Source organism: Microchirus variegatus (genome assembly GCF_963457635.1).
Source record: "Microchirus variegatus genome assembly, chromosome: 17".
NCBI classification, from domain to species: Eukaryota; Metazoa; Chordata; class Actinopteri; order Pleuronectiformes; family Soleidae; genus Microchirus; species Microchirus variegatus.
Genome location: NC_139818.1, coordinates 2537210 through 2561556, shown reverse-complemented (window position 1 = coordinate 2561556; position 24347 = coordinate 2537210). Strand labels below are relative to the sequence as shown.

Sequence of the window (24347 nt, the reverse complement as noted above, 5' to 3'; positions counted from 1 at the left end):
TAATTGTAACTATTATGTACAGTCAGGATTTCAATAAGCCAGACGGCCTACTTCCAGTAAGTCGTCAGCCAAAGACGTTTTGAATTTTAGCAGCGACAGCATCGTTCTATCGTCGTCGTCCTCCCCTCGTGACACGACGGGACACGTTGAATTCCTCAGCGCTAACGACTAAAACAACAACAACTTAAAAGACAGACGTAAACAAAGCGACGACTGACCAGACGTTAAGAATCTGGCTTGTATTATTTTGGCAGAAGTTTCAAGAGTCAAACACTGTCGAGACACACGGAGACGTCCCTGATCGTCACACGTCTCCTTTTACTGCTTTAACGTAGCTTATTACGTATGTTTGGGGCGTGAAAATTAAACCTAAATGAGTAAATAACAGGTGGTTTCACTTTATCTGTTCTATCGTTTGAGCGGTACGTCGTTGATTAGAGGTAGACCGATTCAGCAAGCCCATATTTGCCTTTATTTTGTCATCCACAGGTTTATTATAATTTTTTGATTTATATACTTAATATTTAGGTGTAGTGCACATACAAAAAGTAAATTTAAGCAATTATTGGTATATTTTCAGCTATATTTTCATCAAATGGAAGAAAAAGTGACAAAAATGTCAATAAAAATCAGCCCATATCAGTCGACCTCTATCACTGACATCCTGGTGGTTTGAAGAGTATTGACGCACGTTGGCCTGTAGGGGGCAGGGCGGTCCGAGTATAAACAAGGCTTTAAAGTCTCAACAAAAGGATGAAGAGGCTGAAAAACAGCCGACGGAGCTTTTGCAGGCGTTTCCAGAGACATTAATTATACAACATAGACGTCTCTGTGCGTCTATAAGTCACTTTATCAGACTGAACATTTGGCAAAGCTGAAACAGCTTGGTCGTGACGTCTCGTACGGTTCTTCAGTGACGGCTGATACGTGCAAAAATCAGGTGTGATATAAAAAAATAACAAAACAAAAAAACGTCACTGCACTGTTTTCGAAAGCAGACCTGACCTCCATGTTTCAGATGAGTTCACCTGGATTAGTAAAGAGTGAGTGAGTGAGGTCCGCCTCTGGTCACTGTTTGTCTCAAAATATGATCCGAGGTCTTCAGGAAAAAACTGTGGACCTCAAAAAGGCAGCAAGAATATGACACACACACACACACACACACACACATTCTTGTACTTGCTGCATACTGAGGACCGCGTAAAAGTGCTGATAGAGTGAGTACCATCATTTACACTTTATAAATCAACACAATTACAAATATCTACCTATTCAATCTATAAAGAACTACTGGGTGCAGTAACAGAAAATGTCTGCAGGTGGAGCACGAGGGCTGGAAAATGGGTTTTTGCACCTAATTGAGGACCTCTGTTAAAAAATAGGAGGAAGCGATTTCAGTGAAAACAAAGTGAGGACTGGCCAAAATGTCCTCACTTTGTAAAAAATGACCTCACTTTGTTGGTTTAAAACCCCTCACTGGTCCTCAGTATACCGCAAGTACAAGAACATACACACACACACACACAGTGCACGTAACCCATCGTATATGTCGTCTGTGCACTTCCTCATCCACTCATGATGTGCAATTTTCTCAAACATGATAAGGAGAAAAACTCTAAAAGCAAAAGTCATGGGTAGGTTTGTGAGTTCACAGCGGTACCATCAGGTCTGGACCTGGGCCCGGTCCGGCTGGAGCCTCCAGGAGGTTTGATAATGAGACGCTAGCCGCCGTAAAAAAGTCAGTAATACACACACAGACACACACACACACACCTCGACCTGCATCACTTCACGACAAAAACACCACCCCCTTCTTCCTTCTTCCTCATCATCCTCATCCTCGTCTCAATCCTCTCGCTCCTCTTACAAGTTGACGAGCTCGTGTGCCACAAACTGTTTGAGCCTCTCCAGATACTGTCCGTACAGCTCCACATCGTTATGCCCCGCCCCCTCCACCCACAGCGGCTCCACGGGGCGCTGGCAGCGCTCGTACAGCGCCAGGCCGTGAGAGAAGTCGATGACCTCGTCCTCCGTGCCGTGGATCACCAGCACCGGGGAGGTCACCTTGGAGATCTTGTCGATGCTTTGAGGAGAAAAAAATAATTTAGAGAAGAAAAAGAGGGGGGGAGGAGTTAGGTAATGACATCAGATTATACACACACTATACTTTTAAAGGACTCTGCATTGACTTCCATTCACAGCTTAGGGTAACATTAACATAACCACAATTTAAATCTTGAAGTTCTGCCTCATTAGGGACCAGGATTTGGTCTCCATGAGGTCTACTGGTCCTGACGAGGTCAGTGTTTATTCAGTGTCGAGCTGCGCTTAATCCCTGTATAAAATCCACAATAACTGATATTGACCACCAGAGGGAGCAATTGAGACACATTTCTAACTCCATGTAAAGGGAATGAACTCAAAGGTATTGATGATGACATCTATGGTGGTTATGGGTCGGTTTAGAAGGTCTGTCTATTGATTATGAAATCAAGTGAATTCATTTTAAGAAATCAGTCTTATGAACTCATGATGTGTATATGTAGATGTAAAGTCTGTTAATTTCTTGACTTTTCCTCTGTGTGAGTTTAGATTATCCTTCTTCCTCTTTATTTTAGACGTACAAGTGAACGATAATATGTTTTTAAACTAACATTCCACTCGGTGTGAATGAGTTAAATCGACATTGACGTCCAATGACGGGGTTCGTTCCTGCGTCACTGACAGAACAATGATGTGCGTTCATCTAATGGCCGATAGCATAGCCAGTAGCAACGGATGTTTGTGAACGCATACCGTCTTCATAAACCAGGCTTTAGTTTGGCCTGGATTATGGTTTTATGTGAATTAATATGCTGTGAAACAACAGTACGATAAAAAGCTAACAGTTATTTGAATTGACAGGCCTTAATTACACAGTGTGTGTGTGTGTGTGTGTGTGTGTGTGTGTGTGTGTGTGTGTGTGTGTGTGTGTGTGTGTGTGTGTGTGCGTGAGTGCTAGCAAACGCTAACCGACGGACAGGACGTACATTTACGTCATCTGTAAACAGAGTGTCACTCACTTCGGGAAGGCGTCGAAGCAGTAGGTCTTCTTGGTGTCGGGGAAGGCCACCCTCATGCCCGAGGTGAGCGGGGAGTGGAGGACCACGGCGGCGCTCTCGTAGCGAGACGCCAGGTCCACGGACGGCACGGTGCCGATGCTCTGGCCGTAGACGATCACGCTCTCCGGCCGGATACCGTATCTGTGGGGAGCACACACAAATGTTGGATTTATGGATTATTATTATTATTCACCTGCTTAATTTACATCAGTTTACCAGGTAGAGTCTGCTATTTGTACATCAAACATAAAATTACTCACACCGACTACTGTCATCATCATCAGCGTCTGAGCAAACACACACACACAGACACAGACACACACCTGTGTGCTAGCTAACGCAGAATGACTCACACTCTGATCAGCTGAGACGTCACGCGGCAGCGATTACTCGCTCATTATCGTCTCCTTCTGAAACAAGCGCGCTAATGTGTGACGCGCCGACTTTGTGCCGCTCTCTCACAGCAGAGACGAGCGCTGAGGTCACGAGAGAGGAAGCGAGGGAAGGAAGGAATTAGAGGAAAAGCAGCTGAAACGGAGCAAAAAAAGAGATAGAGGATTGAGGCCGAGGGAGAAACAGAAGGAGGAGGAGAAAAAAATGGAAGGGAAGACATTCCACAGCTGATTATAGAGAATGTGACGCACTACAGTGAGAGAGCGAGGAGTCAGCTGACCATCTGAAGCCTGGTCTGAACACACTGCATCACTGTCTGAGCCTGTGCGTGTGTGTGTAGTAGTAGTGCATAGTAAACAGCTACGACAGCGTCTCTGCTCGACTCTATTATTACGATGAAGACAGCGAACATTACGAGGCTTAGCGTTACAGCCCAAAATAAACGCTGATAAACAACACGTGAATATCAAAGTGTGGCCACGCCCCGGTTGTGAACAGGAGCACAAACATGGACTGTGTTCACATGAACAGCTGATTCGATTAGGGCCGAAAATAAACAGTATTTCATAGAGACAGATCAGTGGATATCAGCTTTTAAAGGTCCAGTGTGTAAAGTTTAGGTCATTTACCGTAAGCGTACAATCACCCGGTTATATGAATTGTTGTTTTTCCATTAACGCCATGATGAGCCTTTTATATATAGATATCAGGAGCCAGGTCAATTTTGGACCACCATGTTTTTACTCAAGATATTATCGTCACGATATCGGTATCAGCAGATATAATGGCTTTTAATTTTTAAGTTGTTTTTTTCATGTTTTAGGTACGTCTACTATGCTAATATTATTAATACCAATATTATTACGATACAATATGCATTATCACAATATTGTGATACTGCGATATCACGAAAATGCTGTATCAGGATATCGCGATATCAGGATATTGCGATAATTAAATATCACGATATCACTATATTGCGATAATTCGATATCACGATTTTGCAATATCACTATATTGATATTGTGATATCACGATATTGCGATAATTCAATATCACTATATTGCTATATTTATATTGCGGTAATTCAATATCACGATAATTGCGGTAATTCAATATCTTTATTGCTATATTGATATCACTATATTGCGATATGCTCACAAACGGGAACAGAAATTTCTCGTAAACATCTATTGAACATAAACGTCAATTTATTTTTTTAAAGCTAATCCACAAAAAGTTTAATGTTTTTCAGTAACATCACAAAATGATAAGCTGAAAAATAAAATCCATACTGTGTGCCTCAAAAGCAATCATATCACCATGGGAAATAGTGTGATATCCTCCTCCCCCCCCCCCCCCCCAGCCAATATCATGCTTCCCTTTATTTATTTATTTTCATAACAGACTCATCTGTTGACTGTTTTCTCTATAACCCTAATGTGTTGTTGGGTCGATAAAATGTCAGAAAATGAAATGACAACGTTCTCAAACGTCTCGTTTGATTCATCGATTGTGAAAATAACCGTTAGTCTCAGCCCGACAGGAAACCTGGCTGCAGGAGAGTCGGCCAACTACAACAAAGGTTCCTACACTTTAGAGCAGGGGTCACCAACGTGGTGCCCGCGGGCACCTGGTAGCCCGCAGGCAGCCAATACGGTGCCTGCGGGCTCACTTCACTTCACCTCACTTGCATGTATCCGTATGATCGCTCAGTAAAATATTTTTGATATTGTTTATAAAAACTGGTAATCGTTAGGAGTAAGCACTGGAATGAATGTGTATGCAGTTGAATGCATTATATTAATCATTTAAATGGTAAACAAAAAAAAAATGTTAATGTGGTAGCCCTCCATATTATTCTTTACCCTTAAGGTAGCTCTCATCTCAAAAAAGGTTGGTGACCCCTGCTTTAGAGCATCTTAAGTGCAGACACGTCCACTTCAGACAGGATGTGCACAAATAGACAGAGTCTAGGTTGTAAACAGTCCTCAGGAGGAGACAGGAGAATCTGGTAGCTGTTGTGCGTCAGCTGGCTCTAGTATAAATAGGGGCGATAATGCTACGAGTACGGCAGAGGAAAAGTGTCTGCAGACTGTGCCGTTAATGGCATCATTAACTCCACAGGCTGACATTACAATCATGTAGCACGGTTTATGAGTTGAAAGAGTTTATATCTACGACTACGACGTGACGCAGCAGTCGTGAGAGCGAGCGAGGACAAAGACACGGAAACCTTTTCTCTAAAATACCCTAAGAATAAGTGTAAAATAAAGAGGTTTATTGGGAACCAACGCCATCTACAGACCTTCTGTGATTTCTTTGTTTTATCTAGCAAAAATTCCAAAAACTATTCACCATTAAGATAATGTAAAATCTAGAGTTCTAGAGAGGAACAGAAAGTTCTAGCAAACAAGCTATTAGAATATTTGACAGTATCATTCATATCATTCATATTAGAATATTCTAAATAAGCTAAGTTGCAGGCAATCCGGTTGAGGTTTCAGTGTGAACGGGAGCAGGGGTAAATTTTATCATGTGTTGAGCAGATTCAAGATGCATTCAAAGACCCTGGTAAATTTCATGACGTGTTGAGCAGCTTCAAGATGCATTCAAAGACCCTGGTAAATTTCATCACGTGTTGAGCCACTTCAAGATGCATTCAAAGACCCGGGTAAATTTTATCACGTGTTGAGCAGTTTTAAGATGCATTCAAAGACCCTGGTAAATTTCATCATGTGTTGAGCTACTTCAAGATGCATTCAAAGACCCACGTAAATTCTATCAAGTGTTGAGCTACTTCAAGATGCATTCAAAGCCACTGGTAAATTTCATCACGTGTTGAGCTAAGAGGAGCAGCTTCAAGGTGCATTCAAGAAACCTAGATGCACCATAACTCTGGTCATTGGGAATATAAAGATTTGTTTTTAAAAATGCACTCACTGAGAAAAACATTTGGTAACTGATGGACTTTTTATGATCAGGTGAATAAACTCCTCCCTCGTGTGGACACAGTCTGAGGTGCAGTTATGAAGGTCAACAGGTTTGTTGTTTGTTTACAGTCCAGATCAGAGGTTTTATCTCGTGCCGTCCTCACGTATATCTCTAAGTGCTGTTTGGTTTTATCACCGCTTGTTGTTGTTAACAATTATCTAAATGTGTCGATGCTTATCAAGTCGACGTCGTTCACCACGTATCAGGCCACTCACGCCTGGCCAATCCTTTCACACACACACACACACACACACACAGTCACCACATGGATGTTACAGGGCTGTAAATCTTGCGCAACATTCAGCTGAAACCATCCGACAGATTAGTCATGAGGTAAAACAACACAGCAAAAGGACAACTTTACATACGAGTGTGAAAAGTAGGACTGGGTGACACGGGCGATAAATCACGTCCTTGGTATATTTTTGGCTGACAAGTGAAACCATTTTTTTTATATAACTGTATTTATCACGACTTTCCTCTGTGTTCAGGTTGCTTAGCAATAGCCAATTAGCCACTTATTCTGTGTGTTTTTATCTGCATAAGAGGTTTCAGAAGTTTGGAGTTAATTGTCGTTTATGTCTTTTCTATATATAAACGCGTATGTCTCGTGGTTGTTAATGTTAATTTGAAACGAACGAGGCGTTTATTCTAATGAATACTAATATAGACACAGTGAATGAATGATGCAACGCTAACATTTAGTCTTCCACGTGCAAGGTCAGTCCAGTTGCTGTGTGAAGGCCAGATTATACTTCTACAGCTGCGTATTACGTTATCCAACTGCGTAACCACGAGCCTAGATAGGTACACACTGCAATTTCCCGCTCGATCAGTAGGGGTCGCTACACAAGGTTGTCGTGCTTTTGGCTACAGTGCGCAATGGTGTCCGAGAGATAAAGACTGTTGTTGATGCTGCTGCAGCGGAATAACAACAACGTTTCTCACTTTTCTGTGTCACGGAACGCAGTTTTAAGATCATTTGAGGCGAGAAATTAGCCGTTTAGAGTCTAAACATGTGCCGTTTCTGTATTAAGATATGATATATTTATAGTTAGGCAGCGACGTTGTCGGAGGTGATCAGCTCCGCCTCTGTGGACGCTCCGGCACAGAGCAGCGTTAGCTCGGCCTGTCCTGAGGACCAATCGCAGCCCTTGGCGTCTCCGTTGTCCCTTGACGGAGTGACGGACACTTAAAAAAATATTTCGTGCAGCCGGAGACGACGCAGAGGCTAATCCGACAATTAATATAATTTATACTCCTGCGCAAAGTGCTCTACGTAGGTTACGCAGAGCACTTTGCGCAGGAGTATAAATTAGGCTCGACTGTTAGGAGTGCGCAGATATCTGCAGCTGCACGGTTTGTTCAGAAACAACACTGTGACGGGAGCTTTGACCCCGATACGACCGCCCTGGAACGGCTAACACCAGCCAACAATTTGCTCCATTGCCTTTCAGCCTGAATAGACCTCGACGAGCCAAAGCCGCCATGGTTACGCCCCTCCCCCCCGAGGCCTTCATCGATTTCGACTCCTGACACAAATCCAATCTATTATGCATCACATCCTCCCTCTTTCTCCCTATTCCGTCGTCTCCCTCTTGGCTGCCCACCTCTCGCTCCCCAAAGACCAGAATTATTCTCATCCCGGTATGAACAGCAGTGACTAATAGATATTTTAAGACATCCTAAACATATGGGCGAGTGTGTTTTGACAGATCTGTGAGTGTCATCTGTGATCTGAGGCGCTTCAGTGCACCCTTGATTCTCAGAGGTTAAGTGTTAGTTCGTGTTTGTTTTGCTGATTTTGAGCAGAATATCTTAAAATGTTATGAATGGATTTGGATGGAATTTTCTGGAGATGTCGTTTATGGCCCAAGGACGAAATGTTGGGATCTATTTATGTTATTTATGATGAAATCCAGATCTTAATCTGAACTGTTATCGTGCAAAGGTGACTTTTGTTGTTAGCATGTCAGGTGTCTTTCTTCCATCAATTAACTTCATAGCAGACATTTGCTCTTCTCATCTGTTTAAAAACAAACCGGTCTGGATTTCACTTGTTGTTCTTGCTGCTGTTTTTCTTCTTCTTCTTCCTTTGTGTAATAGATTCTTCTTTTATCTGCGGCTCAAAGCTCGGGGGTGGAAACTGTGCGGTATGTGCAGAGCGCCCGGGCCAGTTTGAGTATATACAGTATATATATGTAATGGTAATGTGACTCCCACGCAGCATTATATGGGTGTGTTAAGTCTTTGAGAAATTCTATTTAGTACAATTTCAGTCAGGCTAACATGTTTACATGCACTTTAAAAGTCCAGTTTTAGTCCGACTAACACAATAATGTTCCTACCATCATGTAAACATAATGACTGTGGGAAACGGAGTGTCTTTATTGAGAATCTGGGGGGTCAGTCTTTATATTTTTATTAGTGTTTATATGATTATATGTATATATATTTTGGAGGTACATATATCTATATATGAATGCAATTACATATATACATATATATATACACACGTATACGTGTGTATATACACACAGTATACGTGTGTATATATATATATACACATATGTGTATATATATACACATATATATATACATACACATATATACATATACACATATATATACACATATGTACATATACATATATACACACATATGTACATATACATATATACACATATGTACATATATATACATACATATACATATATATATACATATATATACATATATATACATACATATACATATATATACACACATACATACATATATACACACATACATACATATATACACATATATACACACATATATATACATACATACATACATACATACATATATATACACACACACACGTATATATACACAGGTATATACACATATATGTTTATACATAGGCTGTATTATTTGTGTGGTTAGAGGTAAGAATATCTTATGTTATGAGTCAGCACTATAGGCATTTTGGTACGCATTTTATTAATTGACTTTTGATAACAATATTAAGGTTTGGGGGTAGGAGTAAATAAGTTTTTACTTCTTCCTACTCCCTATTCAAACTTATGTTGGTTACTGTTGGTTCTATATACTCTCGCATGATCTTTCGAATAAATACATTTCATTAAATTTACCTAATCAATGTATTAGCCTTAAAACATTTACACCTGTCCTACACGGCTGCACACAGGTATGTCCTCGATGACCTGTAGCTCAGCAGTCGTCAGGTGAGCGATCGAGCTCCACCCACCTGATTTAAAAACAAACACACACACAGCAGCCTTTGTGTACCCACTACATCACTACATCACTACATCACTACCCTCTGACATGTTTAACTGAGGGTAAAACAAACAGACACACACTGTATGTGTCGAGTTTCCTCCCTCTGTGTGCGGACTTCTCAAAATAAAGACAAAGACAAAGTGTTATTTGATTTTGGACCAATCAGAGGACGAACCAGGAAGTGACGGGTTTTTCCCTGGTTTGTTTTGATTGGCAGCCGCGCGGGGAGGACCTCGCTCTCAAAGCTGATTGGAAAAGTGGTTGCTAGGCTACAGCTCGATATTAGTGAGTGAGTGAGAGTGAGCAGGATTGAATTGACGGCTGAGGGAAATAAAGAGAGGGAGGAGGGAGCGGGATAACTCGGTCACTCAGAATCAGTGAACTGTACCTTTAACCTTCTCCTCCTCCTCAGGTGAGTGGAGTCGAGAAATTCTCCTGCGGGTAATAAATGAGTGTGTGAGTGACGGCATAAACCTGCTGACTAATAAATCAGCTGAATCATCCGACACACTCCCTGCTCAGGTGAAGGAGTGTCTCCTCCAAGGCTGAACAAAAGAGTGTGTGAGCGTGTGTGTGTGTGTGTTAACAAAGTGATTGGCAGACATGTTTTCTAACACGACACTTGGAGCCCAGTGAAAGCAGCTGTCCGTCACAAGAGCGCCAACTGCCAACACTCGGGAGACGGCGAATTTGCCGACTGCTGAGCCATGAAAAAGAAACTGGACCAGACAGAAAACCAAAAAAAGAAGGAAGTGAAGATGTGAAAGAGAACAGTTCGACAAACAGAGGGTGAGAAAGAGAGCGACGTCCCATTCCCACTGGTCAAAAAACCTGTTTTAACAGGTTTACACACTGTGACATGGCCTCCGTTATTGTTCAAAGCATCACTGATGGGAGAATTCCTTTGGTGAAGCGTTTGTTTTTACCACGTGAAGAGATATTCTAGCTAGTGCTGTGCAAACGGTTAACACGCGTTAACGCATGACACGTTTCCATGACGACTGACCGGAAAAAGACGCGCGTGACGTCATGTTTGTGTGGCGCGACACCGGAATCCAGGCACCATTTACCAGTTATCTCCGGTAGCTTTTTTTAGCGCCGTTAGCGTTAGCCTACAGTGGAACTGGAGCGGTCTGTTTATTAAAGGAAAAGAGCAGCGCTACAAATAACGTTAGCGTACCTGTGAACTGCGTATGTGTGCCTCTGTTTTTAAAGTTTAGCGTTACTTTACAGACTCGTTTTAGCAATCGGGAGTCACGTAAACATGACGTCACGAGCGTCTTTTTCCGGTCAGTTGTCATAGAAACGCGTTGTGCGTTAATGTTTGACAGCACTAGTTCTAGTGAGAGATTTAAATGAAAAATTGCGTCCAATTAGGTTCCGATTCACAAGATCATTCTATATTTATTTAGAGATCAAGAGATTTTGCTCGGTTATGAAAGATTACCTGGTGCATTTGCATAAAAATTTGACCCCAAAGTTGTTTAATTTTTTAGTAAATCAACATACACTGCAAATCTACAGTGCAGCCATACGTGATAACTCAAACTCAAACCTTAAAAACCAATTGGATTTCAAAATATACAACCTAGAAGCCCATCAGACAGTTTGAAGTTATCACCAAGTTGTCCAGCAGAGGTCACTGTGAGTTGTTTTGCGGTGACAACGAAGGACATAAACAAAGTAAACATGACACCGATGCATCTGAATCCATTCCTGGTTCTAGACCAAAAGAAATAGCAAATATCAGCCCATGATTTATTGACCCAAACATTTAATCGATCCATCTTTAATCATGACCGCAATTTTCACAGGAGATTTGAGCCGATGATACAGGAAATGGCATAATATTAAAAGATTGACCTTAGGATTTCATGAATCAATATCAGAGCTTTTAAATCGGGATCAATATGAGAAAATCTATTTTTTCAACCCAGCTAAACAATTCACACACTGGTGATGGGAATCGCATTAAATGCTATTTTTAGTGGCTGTACTCGTGTTCATAAATCCCGGGTTATCTGCTAATTTCAGTGCAAAGGAGGTTAAAGTGGGTTCCTCTCTTCTAATCTCATATGAGGGATGTAACAGGGATGTAAGAAGCCTGCCAACATGAGGCCATGCAGACACAGAGAGAGGTCTTTTGATGTGATAAACACAGTGGAGTTGATTCATGTTCAGCTCGGTCAAACGGCTGAGCTCGTATTTCATAGGAGGTAGTCAATTATGCATGTGACACAAACATTAAAACAGCGCACAGCTGAGTCAAAAAGGCAGAAAACGTATGATTTACACTAGAGCTGTGAGGAAAACAGGCAATGATGCTGTTCAGGTGTTTGTAAGTCACAAATGTATTGATTTCTTATGAAGGAAGAGTTCTAAGACTCACGGCCCGCACACATTTCTGTGTTTCTTAAAATTAGGAGTCATTTTGCATTAAAAAAATGGAAGTGGGAGGGGCTTATGAAAATGAATATCAGCTTTCATTAGGTGACTTTTTGTCGTGTTTCACTTACGTAAACGAAAGTTGGTACACATGTTAATCATGTCAGGATGGTCCAAAAAGTCAATGACGACTTTGCCGTAAGTCCTTCAGAAAGGCCGCCGTCTTGGACTGCACGGCCATATTTGGGCGTTTTTGGCAAATTTGCACCAATGCTACAAAATCTATCTAGTTTCTTTTGAAATTCTGTGATTTCTGTGATTCATGTTTTGTTCCACTTGACGAGACACTCAGTGGCCTCCAGGCCATTTGAGTTCGAGGAGCTTTGTTTACCTTTTATAAAGAAAAGGAAATCACTTTACGACATTGTTCAGACTTGTCTTTTATCAAGCGTAATGATCTGCACTTCCTTATTCCTTACTCATGATTTATTACAAATTTATTACTAATTTATCCAAACAGACCAGACTTTGTCCTCCGACTTCAGTGAGACACAGTGTATTCCATTGAGATCTAACATCTGTGCTCACACTCAGCATAATTACTACTTTGAAGATGCATAACAAAGCGCAGAAATAAAAAAGAAAAAGTGCAAAAAATCCAAACGCATGTATACGTGTTTTACTCGTCTTGACTGAGAGCCAGAGGGAAGTCAGTCGGCATGTGAATGTTAACCACCGGACGACATCTTGAATATCTCGTTTTCCTTGTTCCTGCTAAACTTACAGGAACAAACCTTACGTCGAATGTGATTTAATCGTGGGGGAACTTTCTTTGCACGTGATGTAACGCGACTGTTTGAATGAAAATAACTCCAGTCTTCACATGTTGTGTAATAGTAAGACCGGTCACATAGCTCACACCATGCAAACTCTGCACGACACTACACAAATGAGCTTCCACTGTAAGGTTAACTTTTGCATTCGTATCAGGAATAGACGACCACATTCTGCTCCACACAAATCAGCAAATATAATGATATAATGGACGGTGTTTCTGCTCCGTTCATAATAGTATAGACTACATGGGGGAGCGTTAGCTGGAATACAGGAATAAAGCTGTTGAGTTTAAGACTTTATTATGCACATACAGAGTCACCAGAAAGCCTTGTTCTTCGTCACAGCGTTGGCCAATTTCCTGCGTATAGAACCTTTAAATCAAGGGTTTCCTGTTTAACTTGCCAGCTTCCTTATTTCAAGGTCATTGGCAACAGAAAGCCAACTCTGAAAAGTGGTGGACGCTGTTGAATGTTAAAGAGAAACCAATGGTAAGTATCTACAGAATGAAACCGCAGTCAACACGAGACTACAGAGCTTAAATATGGCAGCCGTAGCCAGCGGTCATTAACGTAATTTAAGGCCTATGTACATAAACGGTGAATTATTCAGAGGCACATTTCAATGCACCGTCTCCATTCACAGCGAGTGATTAAAGGAATAAATTATTTCAGACAAGGAAAACACACGCACAGAACAGAGGGAGCTGCCTATATGGTTCATATTCAACCCCTGAAACGATAGTTGGTTTAACGTTAAATAGATTAGCACTACCTTTTCCTTTGTTTAAACTAAAGAATGACCATTTTAGATTAAATATCATCCTTGTCTATACACGTCATACTCTACAGAGTGAAGAAAACATATTTGTTTCTCACAGATCTGCACAAATATCACAATCATCGCATGTTATTCACATGAAAATGGAAAAAGTACCATTCCCTCAAAAAAAAAAAGTTAATTTTGTCACTTTATATTTGAGCTACTTTATGCAGCATTCGCCACTATTTTCTACTTCGCCTCTTTTTCTTCTTCCTGTCCTCCCTGAGTCATGTGTTTGTCTTCCAGCAGGAAGTGAACACAAACAACCCACTGCCTTACTCAATTAACCTTTATTCATCTCATCCACACGCTCTACTACGACTTCTCCTCCACATCCTGATCCTGTAAGTGCAGGTGTGTGTGTGTGTGTGTGTGTGTGTGTGTGTGTGTGTTGCAAAGTGAGTGTCATGTCTGCAGTTTTACTTCAGGACAAAAGAAGGAGATGACGAGACAGTGGAAGACAATAAGCAGAGGTTCTGTAACCAAGATGGAAGGAAGGAAGTGAGAGACACTGATGCTAACAGTGATGCTAACAGTGATGCTAACACTTATGCTAACACTCCTTATCTGGAGGAAGAGACTCGAGCTGAGAAAACGTCTTTACAAACGCAGTTTCCATTACAGTTTCAAATGTAAATCTATTTTTTGGTGAAGTAATAGAGCAGCCAGTTTCTCTCGGCCTGCAGCAGCACACAGATGGTTTGCAAGATAATTTAGCTGAATTCTTTTCACTTAAGCTTTACTAAATCTCGATAACGTCATAAACTTAACATAATAAACACATATTTCTTTTAAACGTCTAATTTTTCAATACAAAACAACAGGACGTTATTTTCTCAATGAACCAATTAGTTGTTTTGGTCCATAAAACGAATGTGATGCATGTTTTCCCAAAGCTCGAAAACGATGATGTTTTTAATGATTTATTTGCTATATGGAGCAAATATGCCAAAAATATTTACATTTAAGAAGCTAAAAACCTAAATGTGTCTTTTAATTGTGAAAAAAACACACTCAAAACAATTAATTGATTGTCGTTTAGTGAAATGAATCATTATGAAATAATATGAGTCGGATGGCAGTAAAAATAGTCACTACTCGTATTTTGGACTAAGTCACAATGTTTTATCACATTTAAAAAGTGGTTCTCCGTCCAAAAAGTAGGAGAAACACTGCTTTAGTCCATAGATAGTAAAACAATATTGAGGATTTATTATGGAATATAATAACATTGATACACAACAAGCACGTTTCAGCAGCTGGAAAAATCAGATAGTGATCAAAACACACACAGATTGTGCCAATCAGCCGACACAGCTGATAATCAGTGAACTGATAAATCGGTGTATAAATAACCAGCAGAGAAGAAAGAAAACGTGCAGCTCAGCTCCCACTCACACCCACAGAGAAGTTCAATCACAGAAACCACACTGACCTATTATCGCCTACGAGAACATCCTGATCATGAGCTCCTGCTCCACTGGTCAACAGACTGTGGTCAAACATACCACACATGCTTTGTGTTTAAGGAGATTAAGTCTGTTTCACTTTCTCATTCTTAGTTCTGCTCTTTGTACTCGTTCCTGTTTGGACCGTGCTCTCTCTCTTTTTCTCTCTCTCTCTCTCTCTCTCTCTCTCTCTCTCTCTCTCTCTCTCTCTCTCTCTCTCTCTCTCTCTCTCTCTCTCTCTCTCGCCAAAGTTTTATGAAGATTAATCAGTTATTCGTCAGCGTGCTCTGCTGAATCCACCATGTCTGAGTAAGATTGTCCTCCTACTGTAGAAGCTCACGCTCCAGGACGGTGACAGCCGAGTGTGATCTCTTGGGCTGCATCCACACGACTCCCTTTTCATTTTAAAAGAAATGCATCAGTTCTGCTCTGAACACGCCTGCCGTTCACAGTAACCTAACATTTTTAAAGTCACAAAAGCTGAGGAGATTAAAAACACTGCTGTCTCCGTGTTCATCTGAAATCTCTGGGACTACGTTTCTGTAGAGACGAGCAAAACCTGAAGAAAAACCTGAAGAAATAATCTAATCTGTACCAGGAACATGGTTTGTTCTGCTTATAACAGTTGAGGAATGACTTTTAAAATAAAAATATATATAAAAAAAATGTAGTCTAGAGCTGCAACTAATGATTATTGTAATGAGTAATTAATTAATCCATCCATCCATCATTTAGGGAGGGGGCCGATCCGACCCAGTATCGGGTTGCGATACAGACGGTATTGACGGATTGGAAATTTCCGATACAACTGTAGAAATGTCCGATCCGTCTGTGCTTTAAAATTATCTCCACAAGTGATTCCGACTGCTCTGATAGCTGGCTGCAACACGTGGAATGGACTTCCTGAACCGAGGCGTGTCTCAATGAGACACGGAGTAATGATGCACGACTCCGTTCAGGAAATCCATTCCACAGTTTACAACCAGCTAGCAGGCGAGCATGATTGACCAGGAGTTAACCAGGAAAATCAGCTCCGCTGCAGCTGACATAATCCCAGCCGTCATTGTTTCAAAACGCTGCTCGCTGAGGAGAACAGTACGGACATCGGCATAAAGACAACGAAAATCGCACTCCTCCAAGCCAGGGTTTACGGTAGTCGGTATATATGCCGGCTTTTGGCCGTTGTCACGTGAATTTGGGTGGCAAAAAAAATGTCACCGGTCAAAATGTCTGGTGGAAAAAATGCCAAATAATTGAATCAATTATTAAGGGGCCGTCCACACGGAGACGGTGTTTTAGGACCTGCAACCATATTTATTTCTTGCGTTGTATTTGGAGATTGAACATTCGGATCGGATCTGAAAAAAATGGATAAGTGCATCCCTATAATGATTTGGTCCATAAAATGTTAAAAAATGTTGACCAAACCTGGAAATGATGATGTCTTTTTTGTCCACAAACCATAATTATTCAGTTTTAAGGAGCAGAGAAACCAGGAAATGTTCAACAACGAAGATAAAAACATGTGTCCGGTTTACAAGAATAACTACTAAAAACCAATATAACATTATTCAATTCAAAAACCACAGAGACTGTTATGAACTGTGTTGAGAGGAAGTAGAAAAAGTTCCCAGAACAGATCAGGTGATGACCACACACTCTGACCCACTTTCACTTTCTGATTCGTTCTTATATAAAGCTCTGTTTTTTTTAAAAGACTTTTAAGTTTCAGTTTACACACCAACTGCACCTTTAAGATCCGAGCACTGACACATTTTCTGCACTCACGTTAAAACCATGCAGTGTTTGCAGCATCATCTACTTTATCACTCCAGTTTATTTTAGTTCCAAGTATAAATGCGGTCACTGCATTTGTGAGGCTTACGTTTTCACGCCTGTCCTGCTTTAAATCACTTACAGCGTGTGCTATTCAGCATTTATCACAACTCCCTGTCTTATATGTGCCAATTCCAATTCCTATCTAACTCTTAATCTTAACTGGCCTCAAAACCAAGTGTTGAGGGTTATTTTGTCACTTAGAAATGGGACACCCCTTAAATGCAGATACGTATTCAGACTGTAGGGGGCAGAATAACGCCAAAGCTGCGTCCAGTCTGTCAACTCCAAAAAAGAAGAAGAAGAAGAACACATTTACGTCAGGATTATTTATTACGATCCGTTTGTCAGTCAAGTTATTAGGTTGTCAGTTAGTTATAAGATGATACTCATACAAATATTCAGCTGACAGTTACCACACACCACGACTTATTGAAAAGTAAACCACACCGGCCGACTATTGACAAAAGATCGTAAAAGAAAAATAAATGTTACGCAACAATGACGTCAGTAATCCATAATATGGGCCTAAACTAAGATAATACAATGGTTTTCATCATTTTTATATCTCTATTAACAAAGAAAATACTTCATTTGTAGCGTACTCGTTTCGCTGCTTTCGGCGCCATCTTTGTTATGTCAAAACACGCAATGCATTCTGGGTAGCCCTTGCTCCCAAGGGTGGTCTCGGAAAATCTCAATATTGAGGGCGATACAGCCCTTAAACTTGCCCCTAAACTTAATTTTTCTGAGAATCGGGACAGCACTTGGACAATAGGGAGAGCATTTTTGAGATTGAGGGTAAAGCAAGGAATTGGAATTCACCCCATCCCGTCTCCTTACCTTGAGCGCAGAGCCTGCCAGGCTGCGTCGACATCAGCGTACAGGTTCTTCTCCGAGGGTTTCCCGGAGCTGGCGCCGTAGCCCGAGTAGTCGTACGAGAAGACGTTGCAGTTGATCCGCGAGCCGAGGCCGATGTAGAAGCTGCTCATCTGACCCAAGTCCACCGCGTTTCCGTGGGAGAACAGTAACGTGTAGCGGGCGCTGGGCGAGCAGCGCACAAACATGCAGGCGATGCGGTTCCCGCGCGAGGTGCGCGTCATGAAGCACTCGATGGCCTCCTTCTCCCGGGCCGAGTACTGCCAGTCGGCTCGCTCCGACAGGTGCAGCGTCCACCGGCTGCCGCTGTCGTCGCACATGAGGCTGTAGGTGGGCTCCGGGGGCAGGAAGGCCAGCTTGGAGGCGATCTTACTCGGACACGGCGGACAGCAGAACAGGCAGCACAGCTCACTGAGCGATAAGTGATTCATCCTCGGAATACTGCAACGGGAAAGGGAGAGCGGTTAAAGGGATAGTTCGGAATTTTGAACATAAGACCTATTTTCCAACTCCGGTGTGATGGAAACGTCTGGAGACGTTTTCAAGAAATTTCATTCAGTTCTTCTAGTTCCTGAGTTCGCTGATGCTATGGCAAGCGCAAGTAAATGATACAAGTTAGCATGGCATTAAAGACACTCATACCGACTCCACAGTGCTCCCGAGGCAAATCGATTGTAACGGCAGACTATCGATGTACATATCTGTGTTGATACAATAATATTTGAAACAAAACTAACGTCGCATCGCATGAATTTTTGAGGGACTACTTTCTCAGCACTATACTTCCGGCAGCTGCTGCTGAGACATAAATCCTTCAAATTGCAAGGTTGGTTTTATTTCAAACATTCTATCAACACAGATATGTACATCGATAGTCTGCCGTTACAATTGATTTGCCTCGGGTGCACTGTGGAGTCGGTATGAGTGTTTTTAATGCCATGCTAACTTTTATTATTGACTTGCGCTAGCCATAGCATTAGCGAACTCAGCAACTAGAAGAACTGAATGAAATTTCTTGAAAAAACGTCTCCAGACGTCTCCATCACACTGGCTGAGTTGGAAAATAGGTCTTATGTCCAAAATTCCGACTGTCCCTACTTAGGGATATTTTTTAAGAATAGTGCCAAATTTACTGGCCCCAACCCCTCCATTGTTTGGTCGCTTGGAGTAAACCCATGACAGTCAACAAAAAATGTCACTCCCTTGTGATTGGTGTAAATATTCCACGGAAGTCAAGTCACTGTACTTTGGTACAGAGATTGAGATCTTGTTGAGATAAACAGCCACAAACCGAGCAGGAAAATAAGAGCTACTGGATTGTTGTCGTCACACCAACGTGGCCACCACGCCTACCAAATAAAGGTAGTGTTCTCAGTCTAAACACAAGGGTTTAAGCATTCCAAACTGTACCAAACTGATCAGCAAAAAAACAGATTCAAAAACAAAAAAACAGCAGGATCTGCGGCGTCTTAAATGACTGAGAAACTAATTTGTCAGCGCATTCCCTGCAGACCGAACACAAGGAAAACACCACAAGAACAAATTAGTGACAAACCGCTAATAAACGATGCTATCTGAGAGAATATTAACATTTGTCTGTTTGTTACATGTACAAACAGGGGTTCCAGAACTGGAGGCTAAAGACAGATTGATATTTTTTTTTAATGCATGTCATATAAAAAATATATCTAGACCTCCTGAGCTCAGGTTTGAGTGTTTGTTGTCCGTCTCCTGGCTTCTGCACAACCACTCAAGACACTGTTGTTGACTTTAAACGCCATTTCACCCTGAGACTGGATCCCGTCTATGGCAACCACGTAACCATTAACGCCGCCTCGAGGGCCGGCAGGTGGTCAATTGATGAGCGTCTATAGCACTCATTGGACCTGTATGCTGAAGGCTCTGAGGCCAACACAGCGGAGGTTCAGTTCCTCGATTAATTTGAACTGCCTTGCCTGGGAAAAGACGTTAGCACCTTGCTATTGCAACTTTGCAATAACATCAATGCGTGTATGCAAATATGAATATATCCGAGTGATTAAACTCATAAATCTAAATGTCACGCTTCATTCAGGTATTTAAACATATTTTTCGCCGTCTTTGTGGTGGTTAAATAAGGAAACTGGTTTGGCAGCAGTCAGACCTATAGTTTAATTAAAGTCACCAATCACACCTGGCACCTCGATGACTTTAATTCAACTTCATTACCTGTCTGACATTTAAATAAGCTGCAGCAGAGACTGTGCAGGGGGGAAAAGTGTGGAAAATATTGTAATTCTGAGGATGCTGTGACCTCCCAAAACTCACACTTTGCTTCCTATATTCCCCCCCAAAAATAGTCCATAATCCCCCAGCCGTGCAGCCACAATGGAGCCCTGCAGAGATTTATTATAAAATGGTGGTGGAGGCAGCAGTCGTGTTTCCAATGATCCCAGTTAAGCTGCTGTTTGAGTGAGTCGCATTTATTACCAGAGGCTACACACACATAATATCTGTGGGTAAATAAAGTGATGAGTCAATTAACCTGTGACACTAATAAGCGTGGAGGTGTGGGAGTGTCATTTACAACAAATTATTATTTTTAATTCACCATTTCCTCTTCCTGATGCAATCTTCCTATGTATCCGGGCTTGGGGCCGGCACTAGGAATACGCTGGATGTGGCCCTGTTGTGGTGGGGGTCAATATAGTGTTTCTAATTAACAATGGGCAATGAGGGTTAGGTACCTTGCTCAGCCCAGCCCTTGATCTGTGGGGGGACTCGAACCGGCAACCCTTTGGTCACAAGACAAGTTCTCTTCCCAGTGCCTTTAATTACTTTCAACATTAATTATTATTCAATTAGTTATTTGTTTACTTCTTCTTCTTTAGTTGAAAAATCAGATAAATTTGTGTCTATAATAATAATAATAATAAAAAATAATAATAACAAAAACTCAATCCGAATAATCGATTAGTTGAGTCTATAAAATGTCATAAAGGGGGTAAAAACAAATATTGAAATAAATTCCTAAAAGTCCTAAAATGTTGCTGTACAATTCTAAATCTGACAAACAAATGAAGAAGTAAATATTCACATTGAAGAAGCTGAAAAACAACAAAACTCAAACCGATTAACTGACTTTTTTTAAAAATATTGGCGATTAATTTAATCGACAAACAGTAGTCGATTAATCGTCGCAGCAATAAATAGTACTTGTAATAATAGAAGAATATTGACATTTACCTGGATGTCGTCTGGACGCTTGTTTTTGTGTGTTTTCTCCTCTTCTTTTTAAAGTGACACCGTCGACGTGATCCAATAATAGGTTCCGGGTTTTGCACCGACAACTAACTTGTGTTCTTCTCGACGCCGGCGAAGACTGTCGAGTGGATCGTCGGTTAAATCGTCCTCGGTGTTTTTCGGTGTGTGTTCGTGTTTGTTAGCGATGCTAACTGTGGCTGTTGATTCCCGTCTTGACGCCGCAGCTGTGGGTTAGCTTTCTCCGGCTCCTGCTGCTGCTCGTCCTCCGTCTCCTCTACTGTCCTATCCGGGTTTTTCTAAACACAAAGTCCGGAACGATAAACCGTCAAAGTCTACACACACAACTCCCCGTGTTTTACTCAACACAAAGCTCACGTCCTGTCAGTCCTGTCCGAACATCATCATCATCATCATCACCGCCTCAGTCTAAACAAAATCACTCTCTGCTGCTGGAGGTCTCTGCTGAGGCGGGGCTTATTCTGTCTGCTTCTTCAGGGGTTTTGGTTTTCAGTGATACTTTGCTGCCACCTGCTGGTCATAGTTTATTACTACAACTCCAATATGATTTATTCAAGCTTTTTAAATAAATACAACGTTCCCACGGTCACGACATTCCTGGAAAAGTTTTGAAATGATATCTATATATATATCTTCTCTTTCTCTAACAAAACTTTATTTATACATTACTATACATTATATGTACAGAAAAACTATAGATCAATGAGTCATAATTATGAGAAAGTAAGTATTTAATAGATGATGAGATATTTCTTCATAATTTACTGACTTAATATCTAATATTTATGACATGCTGCGTCATAATAATGAGATACTTTTTCAAAACAATGACTTAGCATCTCATAAAAAATGGCTTAGCATCTCATAATTATGACTTAGCATCTTATATAAATGACTATCTCATAATTATGACTTAGCATCTTATAGAAATGACTCAGTATCTCATAATTATGAGTTAGCATCTTATAGAAATTACTCAATATCTAATAATTATTACTTAGCATCTTATAAAAATGACTCAGTATCTCATAATTATGACTTAGCATCTTATACAAATTACTTAGTGTCTCATTAAAATGTCTTAGCATCTTTACTATGACATAGCATCTCTACTTTGACTTAGTGTCTCATAATTATGACTTAGCATCTTGTACAAATGACAGCATCAAATAATCATGCCTTAGCATCTAATAAAAATCACTGTGTCTCATAAAAATGACTTAGCGTCTCATAATTATGACTTAGCATCTTGTAAAAATGACAGCATCAAATAATCATGCCTTAGCATTTAATATAAATTACTTAGTGTCTCGTAAAAAATGACTTAGCATCTAATAATTATGACTTAGCATCGAATAAAAAATGACCTAGCATCTAATAATTAATTAATTACTGTATGTGTGTCGGTGCAGGGGGCGGGGCTATAGCTCCTCTCACACACACACACACATAGAAACAGCAGGTGCATCACACAGTCACTGTGGAGGAAGTTCAACCTTCAAAAGTCTGGTTGTTTCACCAAAAGTGACGCTGTCTTTGTTGTTGTTAGCGTTAGCTGTTGTTAGCTGTTGTTAGGTGTGGTTAGCTTACAGACCGTGGTCGTGAATCACAGCGGAGAGACTTTTTTTTTCTCCCAGGACAGAAGAAGCTGAAGCTGCTGCTTCGGACTGAATTCTCTGACTTTTACAAACGAGTTAAGAACATACGAACATTCATTTATTTCTTCCAACAAGTGGAAAATACGTTAATAATTAGCACTAAGTTAACGCTAAAACCTGCGCAGTCACCGCCTGCGGTTGTGAAAGACACGCGGCTCGCGCTGCTTACGTTTAAAAAAATAAGTGCGCGTCTACAACACTTATTACGGTAGACGTCGTCGTGGTGCGTTCAGGAGCATCAGGAACATACGCTCAATAACGATTACGTCAGAATTCACTCTATATAAAGTTATTAAAATACTTATAATGTTTACACCAACTTTGATTATTATTACACAGTATATATCCGTGAATATACTGTATATTATATATACAATATATACTGTATAATGTGCACTTACATTACAATTCATGGTGTTAAACAATGAGATAATAACGTCACATCCAGCAAAGTAAAACATATTCAATGTGTAGATTTTTTTGAGAGTTTAATACAGAGAGCTGTTTACTAGGTTTTTGTTAGATTTGTAAAACGTGTAAATCTAGCAAAATAACAATATATGATTCAGTCAAAATACTACATGATACATGAAGTCGATTAATACAAAGATCTCTGGTCTTGTTTTGTCGCTCAGTCAGTTTTCTCTCTGTCGTCTGGACACAGCTCTGAAACACAAGGAAACGACAAGAGAAGGAAGGAAAGTTTCCACCAGCTGTTATTGTTTGTCTTTATTGGATTAAATAAACCATGAAAACCTCAATAATCCAGCATGGATCTAATATGTGAAGCATATGTGAGGAAGAGGAGGGCGATGAGAGAATAATCCAGCAGTTATTTGTGCATTATCCATTATGGAAACACTCCAAACATAATAAATATATATATCAGTTAATATCAGTTTAGTAACAAGGTAATTGGCAAATACTAAGTACAACAGCTCCACCTTGTGGACATGTTTGTAAGATACAGAGTTCAGTCATGAGACACTGACCTGTTTGACCATCATAGCTGTGGAAAGTCTCAGGGAAGTTCAGACATTCCAGTTGTTTCTTGAACAGTTCCACGTTCTGAGGATCTGTTCTTCCTGTCCTCGCTGGAAGAAGAAGAAGACGAAGAAGGGAGAATCAAACACGGCAGAGTGTGTTTATATACTGTATTTCTGAGTTGTACGATGATGAGACGATGACGTACTGAAGAGCAGGACGTATCTGCCGGTGACGTCTCTGTTTTTAAAGGTGTCCGTCCACAGCAGACAGTCAGAACACGTCTGCAGCATGTGACCTTTGTGCTCGGAAAGGTTCTCTGAAACACAACGGTGGTTTGTTTATAATTATAATAATTTATTTTCTATTTCTAACATTCTTTTTCCTGCCTCTGTGATTCTGTGATTCACTTACTGCGAAATGTGGTGGCGAGTCCTGAAACTGTGGCGTTGACCTCGTCG

General features: G+C 40.8%; 1 protein-coding gene across 1 annotated transcript; it reads right to left on the bottom strand.

Moving 5' to 3' along the window:
• Positions 1 to 1863: 1863 nt before the first annotated feature.
• On the bottom strand, positions 1864 to 22966 carry LOC310939498 (alpha/beta hydrolase domain-containing protein 17B; the record flags this gene model as incomplete). The annotated part of the gene is made up of 5 exons (XM_083904267.1): positions 22839 to 22966; positions 21209 to 21522; positions 17948 to 18424; positions 3063 to 3242; positions 1864 to 2083 (listed from the first exon to the last, which is right to left on the bottom strand). Exons 3-5 carry the CDS (start codon positions 18412 to 18414, stop codon positions 1864 to 1866), a joined length of 867 nt encoding a protein of 288 aa, XP_083760393.1. The 5' UTR covers positions 18415 to 18424; positions 21209 to 21522; positions 22839 to 22966.
• Between the last annotated feature and the right edge of the window lie 1381 nt (positions 22967 to 24347).